The following is a 14,733-nucleotide window of genomic DNA, read 5'->3' as shown; positions in this document are numbered from 1 at the left end:
GTCGGGTCCCGCAAAGGGACATCGTAGTAAGGCGGTAAGAGTTAACGGTCATCGGTACCCTTACCAGTGACCGTTAACCCTTACCGCCTTCCGTATAATGAGGCCCTTAGACCCCAGTCGCCTACTGTAGGTATCCACTTCATACAGTTAAACTCTGTCTTGGCCAGCGTTAGCCTAACTTTCATTGCAAATGTGGTACTGACCGTGACATAAGACTCATGAAAACATTTATATACAAGTATTTTTGTATATAATTGACAGCAGTAAATTCACGATGCAATTGTTAGGTCAGTGACCGATGCTGATGTAAGTCCAGGTCACGCCGCCATATATACATTAGCTTCATTTGAAGGCCAGGACTATTTCAAATTCGTTCTTATTATTCTTTACGGGCGTCGCAGTCATAGTGCAGAATTTCAGGTCTACTGTGGCACCCCAACGCCTTGTCTGAGCCCCATGGGAAGGAGAATGTTGCTTATGTTATATAATACCCACCATGCTGCTTGCTCGGCCTAACCTCTTCTTTCACTCAATGTCACTGATCATTTCCAATGGAAAATGTCCCCATTTCTCCGTAGGACATTCTGCCTCATGCTTCTTTGTGTTGCTGAACCCAGACTACTACTAAAGTTCTCCCATTCACATTTCTGTTTAGGTTCCGCTTGCCTTCCAGAAGGCAACAGCAGCCGTTGGATAGAAGACAACTTTGGGCGCTTTACTATGTGTGCCCAGTTGAATGATTTGATGGGCCTCAACAAAAACATCAGTGTGGTAAGTAATGAAAGAAGTCTAGGTTTGGACAGAGCCATTGACCTGGAACATGGTGAGGCCATGTTGTGGGGTGGGGAGGTCTGGTTCAAGTCGACTGTTTAAGGGCCGGAGGATCAGGACGGTAGAGAGCGGGGGAACCTATACTCCTCTTTGGAGGTCTCTTGCAATCATACAGATCCAATCAGTGCCTTTGTTTTGGTGGAGAGAACCGTGACCCACATTAATTGACCTGCCGTGACGGCTGAATGCCAGCTGCACACAGCAGGAAATGGTTGCGCCCTAGGGATTACACCACCAGAGAAAATAAGGGAACCTGCAAGGACTATCGCGAGGAGATTGGAATCAGGGCATCAGGAGGTTTTTGCACTCTGTGAGCATTGGAACCCTCTTTCTCATTTCAGAAGGATTTTCTGACTCACCTCTCCGTGCCACAGCTGGTTAACGTCACGCTGGAATACGGCGGATTCAATGACCCAGAACTCATGGGTAGCATCTGCAACCACCTTGCGAGCACCAGAGACCTCCAAACATACCAAGAACAACTCCAGGCTGCCTTGAAACAGGTAAGAGCACAACAATGAACGATACATGAAGGCATACACAGAAGCAATCATTGTCCTATCCATTCCTATATTTCCTGGTGGAGGAAAAGCCTGCATAAGTCAAGCCGCTCTTTAGGGTTCAAACAATGGATACGGGGACGGTCTTTCCGACTCCTTACACTGTGCGAGAACAGGAATATATATTTGTTCTAAAAAAAAAGAAATACAGCCAAACTAACTTTCTGGGGCGTTTTCACGAAGTTGCTACCATTGGAAAATACACTTTCATGAACAAAACAAAACTTTAGAAACAGTTTAAGTAAAGAAAGAAAATGTTTGCCCAACTTTTTTTCTCTTTGATCACCCAAACCCCCCGCATGAAACCACTTGCCTCCAAGTGAGGAGTTGCAACATTCCTACTGAATGAATGAGTGTAACGTTGGATAACAAATGTTATCCAACAGGGCAGTTGGGGAGATTTTGCAGGGACGAGGAAGCAATAGGGGTTTTATTGTGGTATTTCCCCCAACAAGTTCATGAAGTTGGCAGTTAAGCGCAGCACAAATGCACTCAAGAAACACATTTTTGTGAAGCTATACAAGAAACACATTTGTGAAACTGTGTTTGTGAAACTGTTTTTTGAAAATGACACATTTGATGAATCAACATGGATCTGTGAGAACCCCATGAAAAAACTCTGGTTAAGTGCTTTCTCGTATGGTTCCCACCTCTTGCAATGAATGAGGAGAATGGACTGGGCGTGGTGAAAACTGCACAAAAACATTTCCCAGCAGTTTATCGGCAGCATTCAATCCATAGATATTGAAACTGTGAGAAGTGAAATTGATTTCTTAGGACCACATCAATTGCCTAGTGATCACCAGAATAGCAAGAAAAGCATTTGATGCTTGTTATACTTCCATGTTGGAGGTGGAGCTGTTCTTGAGCAGTGTTAAAATCCTGTGTATGGAAGCTGTGCACTATCGTTTGGGACACCCAGTCAATTTACCGAAAATAATTCAGAGTGGTACATTTCACCAAAAACCACAATATTGAATAATACTGAAAATATTAAATAAATGTACATAGGGTAGTGGGGTTAGGAGTTGAGATGGGTTGAGATGGGGTTGGGGTGGGGTTATAAGGATAGAAAATCAGGGTGTTTGGGGGGAACCCCCATTAAAAAAAATGAACCAATATTTATTTTACGATATTTTTGTTGCAATGAAATGTACCGCTCCGAATTTTCCGTTGGTTTCATCACATATAACCATTGTTTGCATCTACTGCCTCAAGGAGGGTGGTGTTGGTTGGGGTAATGATCTTGCATCACTTGGACAAGCAAGGTGGATTGCAAGACAACCCTGTAGATCATTGCTACCTGTATCCATGTGATTGTGGCATGGCAAAACCAATTGAATGGATGCTTGAGTTTGTCTCTGGCAGATTGCACTAATGTTGCAATAGATAGTAGTCTGACAGGTATGCAAAAATCTCAAGGCACTTAGCTATTATGGGTGATAAGTTGGCTTCAACATTCTGGCACTTTAAGTAATATGATGTATGTCTTAAGCTCAAATTAAACTTGTTAAGGGGAGAGTGGCAAAGGAGACAGAGTGTTATCTTGCTGTGTCTGGTAATTAGCTGGCACTAAACATTTACGTGCTAGTCTATACTTTTAATACTTTTACATTTTCTAATGCAATATTGAACCCAATACAAAAGTCAAACTATGACTTTGTTTACACCATCCTTTTCAAGTTGTATCAGAAGAGAGTAGGTTTAAGATATAGACCGGCTTTGATTAAGTTGATTAAGGATCAAATTAGCTGGTATTTTAAATTCCAGTGCTTTTTTCTGATAATACTTATAAGCACCTTCTTAATTGGAGGTACTTATAAAAATGGTGAAGGCGTCAGTTATAAAAATGGTGATGAACTAATCAAGGATCTTTTCCTAAATCTTGAAAAGACTTATGTCACTATAATTGGTAATACATTTCAGTCTGAATCCCCTTTACAGCCCAGCGTTTAGTGATGCGATCAGTGATAGTTGAAGAAAAGTTCTTATTAGCCTACAACAGGTCAGGATATTTAGAAATGTCAGGGACTCTAAATCGTCAGCTGGTAGCTGACCATATATGTTTGATTGCATACCAGGTTTTTAAGTTAATTAGTATGTATATATGTATGTATATATGGGATTCATAAAGCACACGTCTAAGGGAATCAATTGGTGAGATGTTCTTTGAAGGGTAGGGTCTGCAGGCCCTGCCTGAGGTGCAGAATGGAGATGGACGGTATTATCTGCCTGGGTCACTTGTCCCTCCCAGATGCAGGGTGCACAGCAGGAAAAGGTCTGTTTCCTGGTGTCCCTCTTGCTTTTTGTGTTTTACGCTCTTATCAACCTCTCATTCCAAAGTTGCAATCTCCATCACAACCTTCTGCATAATAGTGTTTGCACAAACAGCGGTGAGTGCCATTACTCTAGTCCCATCACTACATGTCGAGTTTAGTGCACTTCACTTCCAATTTGATCACAACAACAGAATCTGCTTGTTCATTTCTATCTTCCATTGAGTCTTGCCATAGTGACTCCAGACTGGCCTCCCCATCATATATAGTGCGATAATAATGCATTTAGTAAAATAGCAAGCACAAATAAAATCAAAAAAGCCCTACTTTGCCTGCCCGCTTTAAGGTCAGAACTTTAGGTCCAGTGCAGTTTCCCTCTAAGTCTTTCTGTGCATCCAAAGGTGGCCACCTCGCACAGGATGCTTCAGGACCAAGAGCAGGCTGTGGTTTAGGCCACCGTTTCTCAATGTAGCACCTCTTATAACCCAAGAATAGCTCCCCTTATGTACAAATCCACATGTTTATGTTGTTCTTCCTTTTCCAAAAATATAGAGTTTTACGTTGAGTAACTGCTTTGCTATACTTGTCCTCATTGCTTTGTTTCTTCCCATAATTTGTTTCATTTTTTATTAGTTTAAGTGATTGTATTTGTATTTTTTCTCTATAACGTAAGTTGCTGGAGTATTCTGGCCCCATAAACCCTTCTGTCCTATTTGATTTTAATTATTTTATCCTGTGATTGTATTGATTATTTAACCATGTGTAGGTTTGTCTACACTCTGGCGCTTTAGCTAGGGAGAGATGGCCTATGAGGAGGGACACACAACTTGTAGGTGTTGTTTAGTCATTTACCGGCCCATTGACTGGTCATGGCCATGCTAATCCCTATGGCCATTCCCACCCACTTCCTGCCCCTCCCATCCCGGGATCTCTTTGAGCTAACTTTATCAAGCCTCAAAATCAAACTTTGTACTCAAAGTGCACTCAAAGTGCCTGCCAGGGTTTATTTAAGGCAGTCTTCTGAAAGCTAAGGTTTAATTGGTGATATTAACGTGCTATTAGTGTAATAGAAATGCCTTATTCAGGTGTGTCTTTAGCCACTTGATTTATAACCAGTATTTGTGTCATTCACTGACGTCCTGTAAAAAACAAGCATTAGGAAAGCCAACAGATTTGGCTTGTGTATAGGTATTAGATAGGCATTTGCTAGGCACTGCCATCATGTGCCCAGGACATGCACCATTTCCAAACTGCTAACATTAATGGTCAGATAGTACCATTATGGCAATGCCTGTCAAATACCTTTCCCATATCTACACAAAGCCAAACCAGTTGGCATTGACAATGCTTGTTATTTAGTGCCCCAATACCCCGTGTAGATATCTGTTGTTTTTTGATCTACGTGTTTCAATAAACATAAAGAACCAACATCTTAATAGTGGTAAGTGGTGGCTCTATCCTCTACCCCGATCCCCTCCCAAGCTGTGGTTGCCAGTCAAGTACTAGGTGGTCTAGTCCTTATGGACGGGTTGGGACCGATGATCTTGCATCCTACGAAGATAACACTAGGCCAATTTTACAAAGTAACGTCAGGACATTTTACCAAGTCATCTTTCCTGCCAAGCCCCAACTGCAAGAATGTGCTGAATCCTGAGAGCTCTGAGACCACCTGCATGTGACTTGTGCACCAGGGAGGAGTCCTTCCTAGTCGCAACGGCGCATGATATCTGGAGAATCATAGATGACCGCTTTGCCAGTGCCCTGGCTCAATTGCCTATCAAGAGCCATTCTGGGATACGGGCCCGGCCCTTAAATAGTTTCACTGATTTCTTCAAGGTTGAAGGCAGCCACAAAATCCTGACATAGAAATTGTTCATTTTTTTATAATAAAGCAAAATAAGCCTGCAATTATCACTGTAAATATGATCTAGCCCCTCCCTCCAAACACATTCAGGTACGCTCACAAATCACACTCAGATCACACTCACGCAAACAGACATGCTCCCAAATTAAATATTTTGAACACAAACATTGCAATAAACTCGAACATGCACGTGCTTTTGTTTTACATACCTTCAATTTCGCATGTTGTTCAGAGATCCCGTCCGGGTGTCTCCATGTTGACCCACTCCCCATTGTTGTGGTTTTACACGTGTTTCAGTTCTTTTTCTGAGAGAATGTATTCTGACTTGCTTCAACCTTTCATGGTAGCATGCCCAAAGGCCCCTGGAGAAAGGCCCAAAACATGTCAGTACAAACATAAACAGTGAAATGGTTGGGATCATGGTGTGACTGGCCAGCATCAGGGGACTCTTCTGGCTCCAGAACCCTTCAGACCGCAGGGACCTCCCTTAGACCGTTGCAACCGTCAACCTTTACCTAAGGATCTGCCAGGATGCCTTAGAGTACTGGATGGCACAGTACTCCCATAAAATGGATCCTATAAAAATGGAATTCTTGCTAGTCACCCTCAAGTGCTGTATTCCCACTATCCAGTCTTGGGCATTCTCACTGTCTTCATTTAGGGCTGCAGCACTTCTATGTCCACAATCCTCTCCAGTTCTACAAGTCCAAGGAGCCAGCTGTTGCAGTGAGGCAGGGAAGATACCATTGGGTGGCACCTGGCACAGTGGCAGTCAGTGAAATTACTATCTGTATGCTAGTGGCGGGGCAGCTTTTGGTGCCGGGGGAGCAGACAATCTCTGAGTAGGTACCAGCATTGCAAATGGACCAAGGTCAGTGCAAGGTCAGTGGTGGCAGATTCATATTTTTTGTGATGGGACATTACTATCGATTCTGAGCCCAAAAATGAAGCAAAAAGGACACAGAATAGCAAAAGGGAGCAGGGGACCTCACCGTAGCTTTGCAAGGGACCAAAGTGGCATGCTCAGGTGGCTCGGCAAGGTACTAGGTCCCCGTTCAAGTTGGTGTTGGGAACCGCCAATTGGAGGACGGACAAGAGACAGGGAGAGAGCACGGAAGGGGAGGCAGGGGGGATCAACAAGGCACCGGACTCTGGAGCGCTTCTGAGCACATAAATTAAGCAAAAGGGACACTGATTACCAAAGGGGTAAAGGGAAACATGCCCAAGGCCCTTAGGGAAAGGTCCAAAACACGTGACCACAAACATAAACATTATCACTAATCTTGGAGCTGACGCGAGTGAATGGGCCACATCACTTTGCAGGTGCGATTAACCCAGTGACTCAAGAAGGTCATCACCATTTTTTCAAATCCACATATTCGGAATACCACAAGTGATGTGATTATGAGATATGCCCTGTTTTGAGAAAGGCTCAGTGTGAGCCGAAACACGTGTCAATCAAAAGGGCCCTCCTATGGGAGAATTATGATTCAAAACATTTTTTAAAATTGGAATTCGATAAACCAAGTGTGGCGCAGTCACCTTGTGAAACCGCTAAAAAGTAAACATTATCATGGTTGGGATTGTGGTGTGACCGGCCAGCATCAGGGGATTCTCCTTTCCTCAGAATCCCCTAGAGCGCCTGGTCCTCCCTTAGACTATTGGAACTGACAAAATTTACTTAAGGGTCTGCCAGGATGCCATAGAGCACTGGTTGGCACACCACTCCCTTAAAATGAATCCTTCAAAAATGTAATTCTCGCTAGTCACTCTCAAATGCTTTACCCCCTCTAACCAGTCTTGACTAGCCTTCCTGCCTTCAGTTGTAGTCAGTGTTACCCTAATCCCACAGGCCTGTTCCTGAGACTCATTCTTGATTTGACCCTAAATCCAAAAGGCAACATGGTCAAAATAGTTCACACTAACAATTTGTGTTGACTTCATTTAGCCTGATGAAACCATATTTTCTCCCCTTAGACCCATAGTCAAAGCTTTGGCATTCCCAGAATGGGCAAGAGTAGCGCATTGTTTGTGCTCCCTGCCCGCGCTCTGCACCTCCCCCTTATATCCATCCCACACTCTTATGCAAGCTTCATTACAGGAGCCAAAATGTGGCCATATCGCGCCATTTCTTTTTTTCACTTCACTAACTCCACCTGCACTTTCATTCCCAATGTGAGCTTTCATGCACTACCTTCATGGCTTCAACCAGTGTACATGGGGGAGAAACTTGACATTGGGGAGGGACATGACTTGACGGAACAGGAACTCCAAGAGAATAGTGATTCTGAAATGTAATCTCTGTTCTAATTATGCATCTGCTGTGGTCACCATTCATCTATGGAAATCCCTTCAGCCCAATATCCTGTGTTCGCCTGAACTTCTACTTTCCAGGAGATTCCTAGAAAAGCAACTTGTTCTTCTCGCATTTGCATCCTTGTTTAAACCGATATTACCCAATTTGATCGAATATTATTGATCGAATGGTACATTTGGCCGAATTCGGCCCAGTACCATTCTATCGATTTGATTTGATCAAGTTGGGTAAAAAATACCGAACATGGGGAGCGGGGGTTGCGTGGGTGTCCACTGCTGCCCATGTTCGGTATTTCAGGACTTGGGGGTTGCGGGGGTGTCCCCCACTTCCTGAAGATTGAAGGTGGGGGATGGAGAAAAAAAAGAGAAAAAGGAAAGGGCACCCTGCGGTGTTGGATCCGGTATCTGGTCTTTCCATCGAATTAATTTCCAACAAATTCATATCCATTGAAATGAGACCCCCCAATTAAAAATAAATACCGTAAGATACAGCGAGCTGTCCAGTGTTAAAAATAAAGATGTTTGCACTGGACAGCTCCATGTAACGTTATGTTCCATCGAATTTCCATGCAAAAAAATGTAAAGTGTTTATGTAACGAGACCCTATTCAATGAAAGGGTTTCGATGCATTTACACTTTGCACTAGGAATTCAATGGAACAGTTTTCGATGGAAAAAATTTGATGGTACTTACCTTCAATGGAAAATTTTCGTTAGAAAGACCATAAACTGTTGGATCCAACCCGCGTTAGAGGGACATAACTGACGCCGCAAGGTCAGGCGAGGCAACATACGGAGAAAGAGTAAGTGGAGGGGGTGGGAGACATAGATTTGCTGTATTTTGCCACAGTAAAATTCTATTTGCGGTGAAATTGAGTACGGTCAATTCCGCCGCGAACAGATCTGCCACGGTCAAACAACCCAGATCTGTAGGAACCTGCCTGTCCGGCACGTACATGAACAGTTCTCCTCCTACCGACCTGCCTCTTTATTTTATCATTGTACTGAAGTTCTCTTGAATTCTTACTGTAATTTTTTCCCACTCTTTTATTTTGTTTTCTTTCCAGAAAACTTCTCCCTGGCTATATTTATTGTTATTTTAGCATGTCATTTCTCTAATACAGCACATAGCCTCATTAAACCTTGGGGCTAGAGTGCCCTCCCCAAGCCTTTACTCACTTTGGCATTATCTTTTCAAAGTTGTTTTTACTAGGAATTAACGAAAAGCACCCCTAACCGCACTGTAACCCCTCAGAGATCCCCTGGAGATGTATGGCTCTGAAATGGGATCAGGACAGATATTGGCTTTGAGAAAGGTTTGCAGAGAACTGAGAGCCAACTGAAATCTCATTTGGTGACTCACGGGAGCACGCCAATATATCTTAAAAGGTTTACCCAGGGCAATTCTCCATGCGTTCGTTGTTCTCCTCATCTGTAGCTTTCCATGTGCACCCTCTGGCCTGTTCTCCACCTTAGCTCACTCCAAGAGTCTCTGGTACATCTCCTGAGGAGCAGGCATGTCCACTTAGTTTTTCCAAACATTATCAGGAAAAATATATTCCCATTTTTCTAGCGAGAACATTTTCCATTTCGCAAATAATTGGGCAACTCAGAAACAAGCAGATGATGTGCCTTTGTGAAATGCTTGATTCTACTAAACGTGCAGGTCCTACAGAATGCGCATGACCGTGTATTCCTTTACCTGCCCTATGCAGCTGAACGAGGACCAGCCTTCCCCCGCGAACTGGTCAACGCTGGGACCGATCTGCTGCATCAAGATGGAAGGAGAATTTAGCCTGATGTTCCTTAAAGGGCTCCTCACGCTGAAATGCAAAATGTCTGCTCATTCTATGCATTGCGTCCCCATGCCATCTGTATGATAGGCAACGTGGAATTCCTGGGAGTCCAGTTTGAGTATACAAGATGTACACCACACACAAAGCACATATGGGGATGGGGGTCCAGGGGCACCTGCATGTTCACTTCTATATTCCACATATGCTGATCCTTTTTCTGATGGCCCTGCATTTCTTTGTGCAATTCAAGAAGATGCTCATCCTGGCCCTTCACTTGTGCAAAACATTTTCTTTGAATCTGGTTCATTCTTTTGATAAGAATAAGGACCAAGTGAACCTTAAAAATAAGCGACAACTGTGTGAAATCATTCTCTTGACATGATTGAATTTCTGTGCATTTCTCAAACTTTTGAGGATCGGATTCCTGGAGACTAGTTGACCACAAAGTTTATGGTGCAACTAGAGTGGGGAGAGGTTGGCATTTCAGACACGTGGCCACTGTTTCCTGTCAGTTCACAACATGATGTGAAGAAAAGATGTATACTTGTGACAGAATGCTATGTTTTTTAAGAGCCTCACTAATTCAATCCCAGGTCATTGATATTTTCTTCTTCTATTTCTCAATTTTTACAGAGTAACAAGACACTCAGCCCAGAGGTTGAGAAGAAGCTGGAGAACAGGAGCATCCAAATTTATTCAACTGAGTTTAACTCATACGGACCCTCCAACTGGACTGATCTGTTCAGGGGCCCATGGAATCTGGCAGCCAACAATATCAGTGCCTCTCATCTCGCCTTGGTTCCGAAATATCTCAGCCCTAAATCATACAATGACATGTGAGTACTCTTTTCAAACATTTTCTTTTTATTGTGAAGCTTTTAAAATGCAGCCCGTGGTCATGTTGATAGTTGGTTGGCCACTCTCCTCTCCCTACTGCCTAGAAAATGAACACGTTCGTGTTGTATTAATGCCCTCTTGACAGTTTGGCACTATCCTTTGAGTCTGATTGGTGGCTGACAGACTTCTAAGCACGATTCCCCCAGAGATATATCTGTGCCCCAAATCATTTTCTTCTCGACCTTAGAATAGTAGACAATGGGCCTCATTATAAGTTTACTGGTCCAGAAACAAGGGTGCCAGTAAGCTCACCGGAACCCTTGTTTCCGGACCGGCAAGCTACAAGTCTGTCTGCCAGAGTCGCTGTGCCCAGCAGGTCGAACCTTGCCGGGTGCAACGGCCACGGTAGGCCGACCCATCACGGAAGCACCGCCAGACCTGTAATGAGCCCCAATGATTTTTCAAACTTCAAAGGTGTCCATTGAAACAGAAAAGATCAACTGATACATTTTGTTGTTTTACTATGTTTTGTTCACCAAGGTTTTGTCAATGTTTGTAATTCAAACTGGCTTCCGTTCATAAATCAGTAGTAATCCTTGCCTTTTCATTAGAGGTTCATTCTTGTATCTTCCAGCAAGGACTTGCTGTCGCATTTTCAAAGCACAGCTGCTTGTCCGCCTTTCAAGGTTTTTGATCAGTTTCATTTTGGGAAAGATTGATTAAAGTTGCAGAATTAACATAGATAGAAGAGTTGACTAGCATGCGAGTACACCATTGTCTTAGTCGACCCATTTTGTACTTACGATAGACCGGGAGTTAGATTGTCCGCGAGGCAGGGGTTGCACTACTCGGTTGCTGGGGATTCAATGTGATATGTTCAGTTCGGTTTTTAAGAGCAGGGCTGCCTATTTGGATTCCCCAGCAGCCAGGAGTCCCCAGAAAGGTCATGACAATATACAGACACTGCTTGCATGCAACATTTTTCCAGAATTTCTCAGGGTTTTCCCTGTGACCCCAACATGCCATTCTAGTAGTAAGTTATCCTTTATCCACCGCAAGTATTTTCCATGATCTGTCACCATGGACCTGACACATATGTAGGAGATATACTGTGGGCCTCATCACGAGTTGGGCTGCTAATAGCATTGCCGCCAACTGGTCCGGCGCTATTAGTTGCAGATCAAGAGTTGGGCAGTAATGGGTATTCTCCATTCCCCATTCGGTCCATTGGAACCAATGGGTTATTTTTGGTGCAATTGGCGTGCTAATAGCGACGTGCTAATTGCACCTAAAAATAGGTATTAAGTTGGCGCATTTACCCCCAGCTTAGAGCTGGAGGTAAATGCTGCCAGACTCGTGATTGGGCGGACCCTTAAATGCAGCGGTAATAGTGTTACTGCCACATTTAAGGGCTACCGCATAACTTGCATTGAGGCCCTGTGTCTTAAAATCTTGACACTTGTCCCAAATTACTGAGGCCTATCATGGAACATATGGGAACAAGCGGTCATTGATTGCCATGCCTGCATGTAGTGCTGGAAAGCTTTTATTCAGCGCCAGATCACAGTGGTCTGTGATCGCTATGGTTTCACTGGAAGTTGGCATGTTGTGCCCCTGCTGGGGGTATCTATTACTTGGTCCTCGGAAGAAACTAATGATGAGGGGAGAGGTGGGGAAAGGGGGAGATAGAGGGGCAGGTACGACAAAAGAAGAGGATGCTTGAGGCAGCGAGGTTGCATGTTTTATGCTGGCATCTGTGCATGTGGATGCATTTTCCACAGACCTTTGATGGGGATATCAGAAAATGCAGCATTTTCTTGGCCTTGTGACTCTAGTTAGATGCAAAAGCTATGCATAGCCAGCCATCTAGTGGTTGGGTGAGAGTATTACAAGTTGTTTACTCAAAAAAATAAATGGCCGCCAACCCAGTGCGTCCCTGTTATAAAATGCCTGTCCTAGTTATGTGGGTAGCCTCATTCATCAAATTCTTAAAGGAAATGAGTGGGAAGTCAACATCAATGTACTCAAACAAAATATTTATCATCTAGCAAAATGCAAACATAGAATTATTTGCAACAGGTATGAAAGCAAAATGACCAAACTTCGCCTCCAGGCACCCAGACCGATGGCCACTGGGTAATGCCATGTGGAGGACAGGGTCAGGAATACACTTTTCCCTCAACACCACTAATCCACAAAGTGACACAGCAGATACTGCACAAGTGCTTGACTCTCATAATTACGCTCAAATCAGAGACAGGTGTGGTAACACGTCTACTGCTTATGGCAGTACATGTGACGCTAAAGCTACAGGCAGTTCCAAATGTGCCGACAAACCAGCAACAGCAGACAACACAGTGTAATACACACAAAAGTAATTTAGCTGCTTGGCTCCTCAAGCCATATCATTTGGACATTTCAATTAAGCAATAATCAGCCGCTCGACGGGCTGACACGTGGGATAATGAGCCTATTACGAAATTCTATGTCAAAATGGTCATGGTTCATTCGTTGAAAGACGCAGCTCCGCTCACTAACTGTTCAATAACGTATATGTCGGTAATACTGTACAGCTAATACTCCAGTACATGCGAGAATAAAGCTCAAATCATTGAACATTTTGGAATATTTTCTGTACCTCTTTAAGCAGGGAATTCCTGAATTATTATACTTTCAAATTTTACAAAATTAACACTAAGCTTTGTAGAAGGTGCTTTTTGTTTTTTGTTTTTGCTGTTCAACTGGTACAAATTATATACAGAATAGGAACTTTTATATCGATTTTAAAAATCATGCTCGTGATAACTTTTCTTGGACTTTTGAACACTACTTATTCCATGGAGGCTCAATGCAGCATATCTGTTCCTTTTCTTGGGTGAATACAATGTAACCTAACTCGGCTATTTTATATCAGACATCCCCATTTCATCTAGACTTAAAAATAACGTCCTTGTCCTATTACTTTATGCCTGACCCCACTGGATATGACAACAGTGTGCAGTAGCACCTGGAGCATTCCAAGTGCCAGACGAAATTACCAATAAACAATCTCAGACCCAAATAACCAGACAGACTCAAGTAATATGGTAAATACTACTTTATTATCAGCTCAAATAAAGTAGGGAAACCTGGTGAACAAACAGATTGCAGCTCACTCACTCTCATTTACATTTCGATTACAGAAAGGCTTCATACCTCGATGTATGTCAGCTATGACATCATCCTATGTGGCAAACAGTAAAAACCTATCGAAAGGATGGATTGGCTAAGGGAACATATATACCTATACTTTGTTTAGGTGTTAGTTACATAACTGGCTTATCCCTGTCTAGTAGGCACGCCTTGAACTACCTCTTACTATGTATAATACAGACTAATAGCAGAAAAACAGCATCAAATTGGTATCTGCCACAATATATGGTACTCTGCTGCATAGGCCCTCATGATTGGTTGGAATTCTCTCCCAACCTTGGACATTCGGCTCGTTAGCAGCACGTAAGCAAAACAAAACCTAGGTGCGCGGAACAACATCAGACCACTGCCCACTTGGTGAATTAGCCTACCAGCTCTCATCAGGTAGCACAAAGCCAAGGCTTCTTCTCTGTAGTCGATCTTGTAGACTGTCCTCTTCCTTGGGACTCTTAAGGGAGTGTAGGAACATCACTATCTTCAGTTGGAGCTTAATGACCAGGCCTTGTTTTTGAGTCTTGCACCACGTGTGGCGAGGCTATGATTTTGTTCATTTCAACCTTTTATTAAGTGTTATTTAATTCAATTATACTGGGTGCTAATACTCCTCTTGGCCTCTGGAGACTTAGTTGCTCCATCTTGCAAGTGCTCTCTGCATCTTTAATTGTTCAATACTTGGCACTTACAAATGTTTTTTCCTTCACTTAATGGAATGGAAAGATGTCATCCTATGTAGCTTATCCTCTTCGACTCCTTTCGTGCCTTTCCATTGCTTCTTGCTGCAGCATCGTTGATCCCAAGCCAAACTGATATTCTTTGTTCTTTGCACAAGCTATCTGTCAGCTTTGCAGTTTTGGTTTCTCTCTTCAAGGCTTCTTGCTTATTATTTATGCAGAGTCCACGTCCATCTTTTCATCATGGCCGCTTTACTCGCGTTATATTTTCTCTTGCATCAAGCTTCTATATATCTCATCTACCTTCCATTTCTGCATATATACATTTGGTAATTCTCTTCTTACTCATCGTTTTACTGTATATGATTTCTTCGTATTTGCATGCATGTTT

At 43.1% G+C, this 14,733-nt stretch overlaps 1 protein-coding gene across 1 annotated transcript in view; it reads left to right on the top strand.

Moving 5' to 3' along the window:
* Positions 1-14,733, top strand: part of LOC138569360 (otoancorin-like) — a 209,496-nt gene that overhangs the window by 95,929 nt on the left and 98,834 nt on the right. Inside the window, exons 10-12 of the mRNA XM_069647277.1 lie at positions 656-771; positions 1,173-1,334; positions 10,276-10,478. Of these exons, the coding sequence (XP_069503378.1) occupies positions 656-771; positions 1,173-1,334; positions 10,276-10,478 (481 nt within the window). The remainder of the gene's footprint in view (positions 1-655; positions 772-1,172; positions 1,335-10,275; positions 10,479-14,733) is intronic.

Source organism: Ambystoma mexicanum, chromosome 2q (assembly GCF_040938575.1).
Source record: "Ambystoma mexicanum isolate Mex_15411 chromosome 2q, UKY_AmexF1_1, whole genome shotgun sequence".
In the NCBI taxonomy this organism is placed as follows: Eukaryota; Metazoa; Chordata; class Amphibia; order Caudata; family Ambystomatidae; genus Ambystoma; species Ambystoma mexicanum.
This window is presented reverse-complemented; position numbering and strand designations above follow the sequence as displayed.